At 42.6% G+C, this 14,730-nt stretch overlaps 1 protein-coding gene across 1 annotated transcript in view; it reads right to left on the bottom strand.

The window, feature by feature from the left end:
• Positions 1–9,265, bottom strand: part of LOC147439289 (uncharacterized) — a 34,475-nt gene extending 25,210 nt beyond the window's left edge. Inside the window, exons 1-6 of the mRNA XM_086485158.1 lie at positions 9,065–9,265; positions 8,497–8,987; positions 7,971–8,356; positions 7,819–7,892; positions 7,557–7,711; positions 7,211–7,371 (exon numbers count right to left, since the gene is read on the bottom strand). Coding sequence (XP_086341284.1) covers positions 7,211–7,371; positions 7,557–7,711; positions 7,819–7,892; positions 7,971–8,356; positions 8,497–8,987; positions 9,065–9,100 — 1,303 coding nt within the window. The 5' untranslated portion in view covers positions 9,101–9,265. The remainder of the gene's footprint in view (positions 1–7,210; positions 7,372–7,556; positions 7,712–7,818; positions 7,893–7,970; positions 8,357–8,496; positions 8,988–9,064) is intronic.
• Between the last annotated feature and the right edge of the window lie 5,465 nt (positions 9,266–14,730).

Below are 14,730 nucleotides of genomic sequence, written 5' to 3'. Positions count from 1 at the left end.
TTTCCAATACTCCAACCTATTTCGATCACACATAGAAGAGGTTAGTATGATTATTCATAGTTTAAATTTAGAGATCATCGTGGCGGAAACGACGATAACGGAAGAAATGAGAGAGACGATCGATAAAGCTTACAAAGCCATGACAAATGGGATATGGTCGTAATCGAAGAATCGGGCCACGACGGCATCCACCTCTTCGTTCTTCTTTGGGTCCCAAGAGGCGGCAAGGGTCCTTTGGCAACGAATCAAACCTGATGAAGATCCACTGCCACCGGCACTGGGTAGAGGAGAAGAAGGGAAAATGAGGGTCTTTGGGTCGATACCTTTGCGTGTGGGCTTGGATTTATGGTTGAATTGCCAATCCTTTTCCTCAAGCTCCTTCCTCTTCTCGACGCTTATGTTGGTGAAAAATCTCACCTCATGTCCCGGCACCCGAAGAAAGTGTGCCCTCACTTTGTCATGCCCCCCTTTCCGCGTGTAAGAGCATAGCTTGCATGCCCATGCACAAGCACTTCCCGCCGCCGACAAGATGCCCTCCGAAGTCACTTCATCCCACCACAACCATTCCTTCGTCTTTTAAGTGTTGCCTGCATGAACGGAAGGGGTTGTACGAGAAGAAGAGGCCATGGATTATCCGAGAGAGAGAGAGAGAGAGAGAGAGAGAGAGAGAGAGAGAGAGAGAGAGAGAGAGAGAGAGAGGGCTTGAGAGAGAGGCTTGCCGCTTGACTCCTTGAGAGCTTGAGATAGAGAGCTTGAGAGAGAGGCTTCACTTCTTGAGAGCAAGGGAAATAGAGCTTGAGGGCAAGCCCAAGGGAGAAAGAGCTTGAGGGTAGAGCTTGAGAGCAAGGGAGCCAGAGCTTGCGAGCTTGAGGGTAGAGCTTGAGAGCAAAGGAGAGAGAGAGAGCCTTGAGGCTTGTTGAATTTGTAAAGGAAAGTGGTGAGGGGGGAACAAATTATAAGGACTGCCAAAAAACAAAACCCCCTAAAATCTGCCCGTTTGTGATCGTTGGTGGAAATCTGTCCGTTTGTGCCGTTCCGACCGTTCCACCCTGTTCCGGCTTGTTCCCCTCCCTCCCAACCGTTCCGGTATCAAATTGTCCGTTGGAACGCCCTGCCGTTCGGGGACGTTCCCGGCACCAGTGACTGGCCGGAACGTCGTTCCGGCGTTTCAGACCCTAGGGAACGCGTTTCCCTAGTAACTCTAATGCCAACGCCCCACTACTCAATCTCAATCCTTTCTTAGCTCCTGTAAATGTTGGTTACTTTTTTTGTATGCAAGATTCGCTATCCGTTTACAGTAGAGTCAAAGCTTGGGCTGATGACATCTAAGCATTTTACTTGGCACTGCCTTTCAGCAAAAAGGGAGGCTGTATGCCGAGGGAGTTTTAGCCATGTACAGCGTGATTACCCTTAGCCATTTTAAAGGTACATTTTCTCTCTCTCTCTCTCTCTCTCTCTCTCTCTCTCTCTCTCTCTCTCTCTCTCTCTCTCTCTCTCTCTCTCTCTCTCTCTCTCCACACCTGATCCAACTCTCCACACCTGATCCAGTCGGACACGAAGAGGACATGGATAGAGCCGTCACAGGAGTTGGGCACGAAGATGGCTTTCTATAGAGAGCATCTTGTCCAAATCACAGGAGATGGGTTTGTGATTCGACCTAGCTATATGGATACACATCTATCTCATGGGTTACGGTGTGCCATTGGTCAAATACGAACATCTTCACACCAGCTTGAGATTGAGACCTGAAAAGTAGGCGAAATCCTAGACGTCATACGTCTCTCAGATGCATACACTTATCTTGGGGTAGTCTTCAATGGGCCAAAGTTTTCTTTGAAGAGAGCAGCTGAGACTAGACTGACCAGAGCATATGTGGCCTTGGGAAGATTGGAGAGGATGTGTTTGCAGATTCAGTTCCAAGAACCCCGAACAAAGCTCTCGCTCTTTGATACGTTGGTGGCTTCAGCTATGCTCTGTGGGGTTCAGGTTTGGGGACACTCTATGTGCCAAGATAGGTGGAGAGGTATGGAGAGGCCTTTGGTATCTATGATCTCTTAACTAATTAGAGCCAAGGCCTCCATGCCGAGATCATTAGAGCGGAGCTAGCGGCCCCCCCTATGGAGATAGAGGCGCTTACCAGATCAGTCTCCTTTATGCACAGCTTATAGGATACTACCAGGCACTTGAGTCCTCCAGACAATTAGCTTTACAGGAGGACACATCATGCTGGTGTGCACAGATGTCATCATAGTTCCAGATACATGGCTTTAGCATGGACAGCTTGCCTCCCTTCCAGTACTCCCTTGATGCACCATCGTTGTCTCTTACACGGGTGGAGTGTAACAAACTGCTGACGTGTCGACCTACTGAAGAACGGAGCTACCGGCCGAGGGGCCTAAACCCTAAGAAGAAGAAGTAACAGAAGAAATGTCACAAAGTGATGACGTGGTTGCCCAAGAGCAAAAACCCTAACCCTAATTTTTGCCAAAAACCCTAACTGCTGAAACCCTACCCTAACCCTAAAACCTGCAAGCCCTAATTCTGCTGCCAGAAACCCTAACCCTAACCCTAAGGGCAAATTTCGCTTTTTGCGTTGGTTGATGACGTGGCAGGCTATACGGATTTCTGTTATTTATGCTGGCAGCTTTTGGCTTTGCTTTTGGACCAGAAGCTTTTGAGTTTTAAAAGCTTTTTACTGTAACTGCTTTTTAGGCCAAGGGCCTTTAAATATGAGGCTAGGGCTCATTCTCTGGCATGCTTCCTCGAGAAGGTGCAGAGTCTGGAGTACCGGCTTGTACTTTGATGATGTAATATAAAGAAATACCGAAAGGGGCGCCAAGGTTTGGGGCCAATACTCTATCGGGTGGAATTCCACCACTCAGTGTCGTCTCTCTTTCAGTTCAGTTGTTATTGAAGTGCTAAAGTCTGTTCAGTCTGTTCTTTTCTATTGGCACGTGGTCTCATCTTGTGACAGTGGTTACTCATGGCCCGGACCCTTGTGGTTATTTGCGGGGGGAGTATTGAATGATTGAAAAGTGTTGTTTTTACTCATGGCCCGGACCCTTGTGGTTATTTACGGGGGGAGTATTGTTCTTGTTACTCATGGCCCGGACCTAGATGGTTATCGGGAGGAGTATTAACAATGGTTACTCTCAGCACCTCCAAACGACACAGGCTACGGTCTGGGGGGCGTTTGGTTGTAAAAGGCCTCTATATCTCATGGCCCGGACCTTTTTAGGTTATTTGCGGGAGGAGTGATGAGGAAGTCGTTGAACAGCTCATGGCCCGGACCTGGATGGTTATTTGCGGGGAGAGTGTTCATCGGCGGCTTTATGTTTCTATGTCTTGTAACATGCATATGTGAGCATTTGTGTTGCATTGTGATGTGTCAATTACTGAATATTCCTAATTGGATGAGATTGCCTGGGTATGTAATTTTTTAGTGCATCAAGACCGTGGAAGATCAGTACGGTCTGAGTGTGATGGCTAATTTTACTACGCCGAAATATCAAGAGTTCCAATCTGGACAAAAGGAGAAGCTAACTCCTTGATCAAAAGAGCAGAAAGGAGAAGCTAACTCCTTGATCAAAAGAGCCGAAAGGAGAAGCTAACCCCTTGATCAAAAGGGCAGAAAGAAGAAGCTAACTCCTTAATAAAAAGAGCAAAGTGATTGTCCCTCGGAATGACCCTCGAAAATTTTTGAGCTAACTTGAGTTGTTTTGTAGATATGTTGTAATCGAGGACGATTACTCTCTTTCAAGAAGGGGAGATGTAACAAACTGCTGACGTGTCGACCTACTGAAGAACGGAGCTACCGGCCGAGGGGCCTAAAGTTTAAACACTAAGAAGAACAAGTAACAGAAGAAGTGTCACAAAGTGATGACGTGGTTGCCTGAGAGCAGAAACCCTAACCCTAATTTCTGCCAGAAACCCTAACTACTGAAACCCTAATTCTGGAAACCCTAACCCTAAAACCTGCAAACCCTAATTCTGCTACCAGAAACCCTAAAATTGCAAAAACCCTAACCCTAAGGGCAGATTTCCGCGTTTTGCGCTGGCTGATGACGTGGCAGGCTGTACGGATTTCCGTGATTTGCGCTGGCAGCTTTTGGCTTTGCTTTTGGACCAGAAGCTTTTGAGTTTTAAAAGCTTTTTACTGTAACTGCTTTTTAGGCCAAGAGCCTTTAAATATGAGGCTAGGGCTCATTCTCTGGCATGCTTCCTGGAGAAGGTGCAAAGTCTGGAGTACCGGCTTGTACTTTGATGATGCAATATAAAGAAATACAGAAAGGGGCGCCAAGGTTTGGGGCCAATACTCTATCGGGTGGAATTCCGCCACTCCGTGTCGTCTCTCTTTCAGTTCAGTTGTTATTGAAGTGCTAAAGTCTGTTCAGTCTGGTCTTTTCTATTGGCACGTGGTGCCCGTCTTGTGACATGGAGATTACTAGACTCATTCGCCAGGACCTAACCTAGTTGGACACCAGGAGGACATGGATAGAGCCGACACAGGAGTTGGGCACGAAGATGGCTTTCTATAGAGAGCATCTTCTCCAACTGGCAGGGGATGGGTTTGTGATTCGACCCAGCTATATGGATACACATCTATCCCATGGGTTACGGTGTGCCATTTCCATACCTTCAAAGTTCACACCATCTTGAGATTGAGACTGGTAGATTCAGAGGGATACCAATAGCTAGCAAGATATGTCGCCTATGCCATACAGAGCCAGAGACCGAGACACATTATATATGTCAGTGCACAGTGTATTACGAGATACGGGATCGCTTCCACTGTCTATTCAAAGAAGGCTTCGGATCCTTCTCGAGAGTCATGAGCTATCAGGACCAGAGATGTGTTGGCCTGTATCTACTTGAGTTACACAGACACACAGAGAGTTTATTGAGGAGATCTGGAGAGAGACAATCCCACGAACAGATTACTGATTTCTTCACACCAAAAATTGGACAGATAGAGGAGCAACCACCATTGTAAAGCTCAGCTCATACTCACACCCGCTGTACTCTCATTGACCGAGCATTGAGGCTAGGGAGATCGAGATGCCCACGACTGAGGAAAAGGAGCTTCACAGCATCGACAGAGACTATAACAGAGGATCCCAACCATACTATCTGGACATCCAAAGTAAAGATGAGGATGGATTCATCACCCATTGTATCTTTCTCTTGTATTGGGCACCCATTGTATTAGTGATCACACATACCCCACACAATTCAAGCTAGTAGCACTTCTAGATTCATTTTAGTGTCTCTTTTTTTGTACTCAAACATGGTACCAAATTCACAAGTTTGTAACGGATTGGTCGCATAGGTCATTTTGGCCTTTTGAAGACTTTAATACATCATTTCATTTCTCTCTCTCTCTTTCTCTCTCTCTCTCTCTCTCTCTCTCTCTCTCTCTCTCTCTCTCTCTCTCTCACACACACACGTCTCTTGGGATATTTTCCCACGACGTTAAAAATTCTCTTCTTCTTGGGGGGGGGGGGGGGGGGGGGGGGGGGGTGAGTGCTAATAAAAAGAGAAAATGGTATAACCTTTCTATCACCCAAGTGTGGTAGATTGTTTCCCTCTAGAATAACAAGTCTTGAGTTCAACTCTTGTCGGATAGATCTCTGAGGTCTCTTGAGATAGTTTCCCACGACGTTAAAAATTCTCTTCTTCTCGGGTGTGTGTGTGAGTGTGTTAATCAAAAGAGGAAAGTGCTATAACCTTTTTATCACCCAAGTGTGGTAGATTGGTTATGCCATTTCCCTTTAGTAGATTGGTTCCAGCTAGCTGCTTAGTTCACATCTAGCAATTAAGATTTTAGTTTTTCACTTTACTTCGTTTTAATTTTGTACAAACATTGTTTTAGATCCACCAAGATTGTATCGGTTTGGTCTCATAGGTCATTTTGGCCTTTTGAAGACATTTAATATAACATTTCGTTTCATTTCTCTCTCTCTCTCTCTCTCTCTCTCTCTCTCTCTCTCTCTCTCTCTCTCTCTCTCTCTCTCTCTCTCTGTGGTGCAAGGATGTGCGTATCTGGCCAATAGCACATCGTATCCCATGAGACAAGTAGGTGTCCATGTATCTGGGCCTCGTCACAAAACCACCCTCCGTAAGCTGGAGAGATGCTCTCTCCAGACGCCCACGACTGTGGAGGACTACATAGCATCGACGGAGGCTGCATCAGAGGATTCGGATCACTTTGGCTCGACATGCACAACGCCCGGTCAGACTACTGACCATGGAGGAGATTGATGAGATCCGCAAGCGACCAATGCTGGATATCCTGTGATCTAGCTATCCCAGCTAGCTGTTTAGCTGCTTAGTTCACACCTAGCGAGATTCCATAGTATTTTATTTTGTCACTTTGTCGTTTCTGTCATTTTGTCATCTTGTTACTCTGACTTTGTATCAGATCCACCACATTGTAACTTTCTGGTCTCATAGGTCACTTTGGCCTTTTGAAGACGTTAATATAACATTTCATTTCTCTCTCTCTCTCTCTCTCTCTCTCTCTCTCTCTCTCTCTCTCTCTCTCTCTCTCTCTCTCTCTCTCTCTCTCTCTCTCTCTCTCTCTCTCTCTCTCTCTCTCTCTCTCTGGATAGATCTTTGAGGTCTCTTGGGATAGTTCCTACAACGTTAAAAGTTCTCTTTTTCTTCTCTTTTATTTTTGGACAAATGAGATGTCTATATTGAAGAGTACCGTGGCTCTTTGAAGATGCTTGGGTCAGCCTCTCCTCAAGGAGCCGTACAAATCAAAACATATGTACAAGGACTCCAAGCTTAAGGTGGTATGTTGGAGTCACAAAGTATGAACCAGGGCCGTTGAGAATAATGCCAAGTAATCCGGCGCTGTGACATTGTAAAGACAACGGCAGTTAAAGTTCCCTTCTCTCTACCCACCCAGAGTGAAAGGCAGTCCCTATGTTTGTCTCGAGACGCCTTGTTTTGTTTTGAACTAAGAGGCTACTAGTTTCAAGAGGCTTGAGGAGTTTAAAGCGAGTTTCCAACAAAACATCAGCTTAAGCAACCCCTGTGTTCAATAAAATGTGCTGAAACTAATTCATAGTAGGCATTGTTACCAATCAAACCAGACATATACAAAAAGCACAAGCATGTTCATACACATATTAATAAGATCTAACACTGTTCTCTTATGTATGAAGTCTTTGTCTGCTTTGCGAAAGATGCGCAAGCTAGTAACCTGATGTATCTCGCTGTTGTAACGAATGAAGCTTATCAGCATCAGAGAGTACGAAAGAGCCAATCAACTGTATAAGGTTCAAATTAGCGCAAGAGATACACTTGTGAGCCAATATGGCAGTTGCCAGTTCTGCATTCGTTTCATACATATCGGCGCATAGCCTGCAAAAATGATTAATACGTCAAACAAGTTCTGAACCACATCATAAAGATAGCAAGTGATAAATTGATCTGAAACCATCAACTAAGTGAATAACAAACAAACCCACAACGTCCTGATTCTCACAAACCAATTAAGTTACCAAGTGCCTAAAACATTTTGAATAGGTCACAGTAATCTGGCTTACTGGCTAAGGCTGGCTGCCTCTACGTAGATGTTCACTAACAGCTCCTCATTGCCACTTTTTGCACCACCGGATTCTAATAAAGCGGCCGCTTGAAGGAACCTTATTGCAGCTTTCATGTACATGTAAAGTGCCTTATCGTCAATGGGGCCACTTACCTGTTTAAAGGGCATATATATGATAATTGAGAAGGCATTCATCAAAAGAAATAACCTAAAATTTTTAAAAAAAGACCAAGTAAAATATTTGATTTAATTTCTTATACTTGTCTGGTCTGCTGTTTCAACTTAGTTGCTTCTGATGACGTAAACCCGAGAGAAGAGTGATCATAAACTAACCCTGTTGGATATAGGAAGTCCAGAACATATTATAAACTTCATCACAATAAAATCTACATTGATATTAAGAGAAGCATACCATCATTTCCCCGTAAGCACTTAGCCTCTTCTTCATCTTCAAGCTTTATAACCTCAATTTCAATCAAATTTGTCTCCCTCATCTCTGTGTCACTCCAATGGCCGTCATCTGTGACAACCTTTTTTGCCCGAATTAATGGCTTTTTTAGTTTTGCAGGTGATGTAGCTTGAATTGAGGCTGTCAATGACTCATTCTCTTTCAGACCAGGGTCGAAACCAATTTTGTTGCTTGGCTCTGTTCTTGACCTTTTGATGTCTTGACTTCTGCCACAGTGTTGTGATAAACGTAAAATGGGTAGTCTGGATTGCTCAACATTTGCATCATAGTGCGGCTCTACTAAATTCGTTGTAATTTCCTCAGATACCTTGCACTGGTTTAAACCTGGTCTGGCATTGTTTGCAAAAATATGTGAAGTTAGTGACAGCAAAGACATGTATCAACAGGGGACTTCCATCTGTTCAAAGCAAAACTCTTTGTATTTGTAAATAAATCATTTCAACAGTAAAAGTTGGAACAGTTAACCTACAGCCAATAAAGCATCTTGCATGTCCACTGTTCTGGAAGCTGTGCGCTTCCCACTCCAGGAGGCAAGAGGCGCCATTTTTCGCAACTGTCGCAACACACCCATTCCTGCTGTATGACTCTTATAATCGGCATTTTAGTGGCAGGTTTCATCAACCCATTGCATGTTGGTGGACATAGAGATGTTTCTGGGTGTGATGGGCTGGATCTCATGTCTGAAGTAACCATAGCATCCTCTTGCACAAGTTTCATTTCCCCCTTAAAAGCCATACGATGTGTCACAAGTGATTCATTGTCGGCGTGTTTAGCACTGGCCTTCTTGTGTTTCTTGATACTTGTAGACCGCTTGCTATCATGTTGAGCCTCCTTTCTTGAACGCGGCACTACTAATGCCACTTCAGAATTTCCACTCTTTCGTTCTTTGACAGGCTCACACACAAGTTCACGCAATGGTGAGAGCAAAATATCGCCCGCAAGATGATCTGCAGTCATCCTCTGACGAGAACAAACGAACACAAGTCTTAAACGTTTTCTTTCTCGGCTATGTTGCAAAAAAAAAGCAGAAAACTTACCTTCATCAACTTGTCCACACTTGCATTGAATTTCATGGTGGATAAGCTCGCAGAACTCTTTCTGGAACGGTAGCTTATCGATCCTCCTCAAGATGCAAAAGGAAGAAATCTGTGGCTCTTCTGTTACCGTTGCGTTATGCCGCATGCATATGGCGTTCTCCGTTTGAGTGATGATTGATTTGATTTCGACTTCAGTCGAGTCTCGACGACTTCAAATTCATTCTGCAGGTGCTACGATCTCAAATTAAATATTCCATCGGGCGGGGCGGGGGGGGGGGGGGGGGGGGGGGGGGGGGGGCGGGGCGGGGCCTGGGAAATCGGTTTTGGTACATATTAGGCTAGTAGGTGATACTATCTTTTTGGTCCTTAGTTTTTGGCCCGCTAAAGGTCTTAGTATCCATATGGTGAAAGTCGTTCAAATTTGTTTGCTTGACCTGTGTCCCTTTCAAAATTAAGAGAAAGAAAGCAATTCTTTTTAAATGTTGTTTCTCAATAATGAAAACAGCATGTGTTCCTATAAAAATTGAAAAGAAAGAAAACATTTTCTTTTAATTTAAAATGCTATTTCCCAATGTTGATTTCATTTTTTTGGCATGCTTAAAATGACTTCAAAGAACAAGGATTAAAGAGTATTCATAAGAGTTTGTTAGCACATGGGTTGGATCTCATGTGGCGCTCTTGTGCGTGATATCACCCTTATCAATATTGCTGTTAGAAGCCCTTTTAGCATGTTCTGGGAGTATCTTGGAGTCACCTCTAAAGTAGCGTGCAAAGATTTTGCATAGGAGGTGAAAATTTTAAAGCTCAAAGGGTGAGTTTTATTGTTTCTAAAGTTTATCGTAATTTAGCAGGTCCTAAACTAGCAGATAGGTTGTAGCCCTGGATCAGTTTCATAAGCCTCCAAGGTTTGTGTAAAAGTCTTGCACCCGAGTTAATTAATTAAAAGGTAAGTTCATGGTTTTTATTAAATGAAAGGGAAAAGCTAAAGACTAAGGTTAGAGCAGCCCTTCCTCATTTAGTAAGTTGACTCTAGTCTTGGTTTACTAAGCTTAACTAAGCCACATGTCCAAAGTAACCTACACTTGCTTTGAGTGAGCTCGACAAGTGTGTGTAGTGTTTACACTTGCCAAGATGAGTCCCAAGAAGGGGCAGGACGCTGGGGGGGGGGGGGGGGGGGGGGGATCTAGCATGCAAGGCAAGTGGGGACAAGTGTTGGACATGATCAAGTTACATTAGGAGGTGTTCCCACTTCATTGGTCAAGTGTAAAGCATTCTAATTCAAGTCTAGTTGCATACTTGTATAGTTATATAAAGAGAGGGCTCGTTGCATTTTTTAGGCTCTTGCTCCTCTCACACACTCTCTCAAGTGCCCAAGATTGGCAAAGCGATCTCTCTCTCTCTCTCTCTCTCTCTCTCTCTCTCTCTCTCTCTCTCTCATGGGAGCTCTAGAGACGGACTCTATGCTCAAGCTCGTTGCTGTGGATGCATATCCAAGCCAATGGAAGTTTCTTCTTCTCTATCCCTACTATTATATTACTAAGCTATGATAAGATCTTACTCATGAGCAAGTGTACATGGAATATCAATTCTCTTGCTTGAAAAATACTTCTCTCCACCTTCATCTTCCTTTTTTCCCATAGTTCCTTTTTCCCCACTAGGGAGTTTAGGGTTTGGGAAAGAGGGTTTTACCATGGAATCTTTAAGACACTATCTTCTTGATTCAAGAAAATCTTTGCAAGAGCACAAACATGTATTGTAACAAAGCTCTCTTTTGAGAGGATCATAAAACAAGTCCTTATGAAGGGAGGACCGGCTCCAAGCAAATCCAATCCTCATCGAGTTATCAATCTCAACTAGTTATTCTTTTTGAATTATGTGTATGGTTAAAGTGCTTCTAATGTGTATTTGTGCAAAGAATTTAGCTCGACATAACCTATGTTATCCTTGATATCTCTCCCTCTCTTAAAGGAAAACTCTCTTCTTTCATAGGAGCTATTAGCAAGGTTGATAGGAATTGGTGTCAACCTCGCACTGTTAAATCCACTCCAGTACTCTTTGCAATTAATAATATTCTAAACCATGGGTGTAGTTAATCGAGTGCTAATTTTCAAGGAATAAGAGGAGTGGTAGTCAAAGTTTTGGAAGTGCCAAGGAAAGATTTAGCATACACATATAAGAAAATTTAATCATGGCCCAACATAATCAAGAAAATGTAATTAATATTGACAGCTTAGATTTGGCTCATGGTATAGCTTTTGATGATGGTTACAAAGTTTTCAACTACCTTGTTGATCAGTTACAAGAAGCAATGGGAAACCCTATTTTACAAGTGGAGGTTCAAAGCCAAATTCGAGCCCTTCAAGCTCAAGTTCCCGCAAATGCCTGAGAAGAGAGAATTCTTATGAGGCCTCCTAGTGAGACCTCCAAAAGAGAAGTCTCTTTGGGTAATGAGGAGGAGATGTTGGAAGGACCTCCAAGGAAAATTGTTTGAGAAGAAGACATGTGCCATGTACTTTCAAGATAGAGGTATGAAAGTGACTCTCCACCTACCTTTGAAAGTGATGTTTCTCCAAGAAGATAGTGGGCATGACAATCACCTACTCCTTCCAAAATGAAGAGGAAGTCAACATGCAATCCCTCCCATGCTAATTCAAAGAAAGGAGAAAGAAATCCAATCAAGAGGAAGCAAAGAAAGTGGTCACCATCTTTGCTTGCTTCCTCCTCTTTCTCTTCATCATCATCACCATCTTTCGACTTGGAGGACATCAACTTGCCACCCAAGAGAGAGAAGGGAAGGGGTAAATGGAGGAGCTATGCGGCATGGAAGAGGTCATGTAAGTTGAAGAAATTCAAAGAAGGAGAAAAGAACATTAGCTTTCTTACCTACGATGGCACCTCAGAGCAACTGACCAAGTATTGGCCTTTATCCAACAATTTGATGCGGCTTTTGGAGATGAAGATTTCTCGGAATCTTCAAAGCTCTAAAATGTTTCCATGCATTTCCAACAGTCACTCCATAAATATTGGGCAAGCCTACGTAGTTAAGGTAAAGCTCCAAAGAATTGGAAAGCTTTGAGGATTGCCATTACAAGAAATTCCTTCCAAGTGATGCCAAAGACAAAGTTCTCATGGAATGGCAAAGCTTGAAGATGGCCCCGTACGAGTCTATCCAAAAGTATGTGGATAAGTTTTGGGAGTTGCATCTCAAATCCATTGTCTAAAAAATGTAGGCTTTTCGGAATAAAAGCAACAATTTTGTGTTGGCCTATCTGAGGAGATGAGTGAGTATATCAACTCACAAAGACCTAAAACTATTATGAAATTCATACATCATACTATAGTTGCTTTGAGGATTCATTTCCAACAAGGGACCAAGAAGGGCTCAAAGCCAAGAGAAGCCAAAAAATTTGAGTCAAAGGGGAAGAACAATGCAATACAGAATTCTCCCAAGGCTAACAACAACAACAACAAAGGAAAGGCAAAAGAAAGTGGCTACAAAGGTAAAAATAAACTTTCTCCTGAAGAGGTTCAACATTATTGTAAAGATAACAAATGTTTTAAGTGTGGAGAGCAATGTCATGTATCAGGGGCATGTCCTAAGAGAAGTAAACATAATGACCCTCCTAGAGCCACCATGGTGGAAGCTCTAAAAGAGGGAGGCCATTGAAAAGGAGCACCACTCTCATATACTTAGGAAAAAATAAGAGAGCGTGATGCTTTCATATTGTTTGACCGTGGCTCTACCCACAACTTCATTTTTGTTCAGCTAGATACAAAGCTAGGAATTCACGACTTTGAGATGGGAGATGTGGTACAAGCAAATGGAGCTTTCAAAGGGCAAGAGATCTTAGTCACATCGCTGATTGGGAAGCTAAGGCTCCATGTGCAAAGCTATGTTGATAAAGAATATGTCTTCATCTCTCCACTCAAGCATGAAGATGTTATCCTAAGGGCACCATGGTTTGATTGCATGGTTACCACTATGAAGTTTCTAGAGAGAAAAATCCTCTTTTTCTATCGAGGCAAGGATGTTGCACCGCAATGTTAATATTGCAGGCAACACTATACCCCTTATACAGTCTCAAGCTTTAGACAAAGTAATGAAAAGCTCTCTTTCTCGTTACATGGTTTTTGTCAAGGAGTCTAAGAAAGATGCATGTGTTCCTAATGAAGTTTAAAATGAAAGTAAAGAGGAATTAAAACTTTCTAGTTTCCTAAATGAGTTTCAAGGTGTGTTTACGAATGACATTCCTAGGGAGCTACCTCCCAAAAGGGGACAAGATGATCATTCTATAGAACTTCTACCTGGTAGCTCACACCTCCTAATAAGCCTCCTTATCGACTCTCAGTGGCTCAACAAGAGGAGATTATGAGGCAGCTGAAGGAGCTTGTGGAAAAAGGGAATGGTCATGCCTAGTTCATCTCCATTTTGTTCACCCATTCTATTAGTACAAAAGAAAGATGGTACTTATAGAATGTGTGTGGACTATCGGTTGCTTAATCAGATAACCATAAAGAACAGATTTCATATTCCCAAGATAGAATATCTATTTGATAAGCTACAAGGGTCTACCTACTTTAGTATAATAGAGCTCAAAAGTGGCTATCATCAGATAAGGATAATGCCTGAAGATATTCATAAGACGGGCTTTTGAACGACTTTTGGCCTCTAAAGATGGCACTTATAGAATGTGTGTGGACTATCGGGCGCTTAATCAGATAACCATAAAGAAAAGATTCCATATTCTCATGATAGAAGATCTACTTCATAAGCTACAAGTGTCTACCTACTTTAGTATAATAGATCTCAAAAGTGGCTATCATCATATATGGATAATGCCTGAAGATATTCATAAGATGGACTTTCGAATGACTTTCGGCCTATATGAATTCTTGACTCCCTTTTGGACATACCAATGTGCCAGATACCTTTAATCAAATGATGGAAAGGCTCTTTAGACCTCATCAAAGCTTCATGGGAGTGTTCTTTCACGACATTATCATCTACTCAAAGACTATTGAGGAACATAAGTAACATCTTTAGGTAATATTTCAAGTTTTGAGAGATAATAATATTTACATTGATCAAAAGAAAAGTGTGTTTTTCTTAAAAGAGATTCTACATGTAGGTCATCTCATCTCTCAAGCAGGGATCCGAACGGACCCTGCAACGTTGGAGGTAATAAAAGAATGGCATATACCAACAAATCTACATGAATTAAGAAGCTTTATAGAGGATGTGTGCATACTATAAATGCTTCATAGAAAAATTCTCACTTATAGCAAGTCCATTGTATAATTTGACTAAGAAGAATGTTAAATTTATATGGAATGCAAAAGAGAATGAATATTTTGAAAATTTAAAGGCAAAGCTTATCTCCTAACCCGTTCTAATATTACCCAACCCTTCAATGCCTTAGAGCTGTTTTGCTTCAAAAAGGGCATGCCACGAAAGTAGGAGATTGGATGACCACCAAGAAAAGAATCTAGGCATATATAAAAAAGAGCTTTTAGCTTTTTTACATGCCCTAGATGCTTGGAAGCACTATCTCCTAGGTACTCCATTTGTTTTGTGCACATATCGTTAAAGTTTCAAATACTTTTTGATGCAAACTAAATTAAATGATAAGTAAATGAGATGGAAATATATTCTCTCATAGTTTAGT

The sequence above is a fragment of the Adiantum capillus-veneris genome, chromosome 16 (assembly GCF_014529385.1).
Source record: "Adiantum capillus-veneris isolate H3 chromosome 16, ASM1452938v2, whole genome shotgun sequence".
Taxonomy (NCBI): Eukaryota; Viridiplantae; Streptophyta; class Polypodiopsida; order Polypodiales; family Pteridaceae; genus Adiantum; species Adiantum capillus-veneris.
The sequence above is the reverse complement of the archived record's forward strand: the minus strand, read 5'-3'. Positions and strand labels throughout refer to the sequence as shown.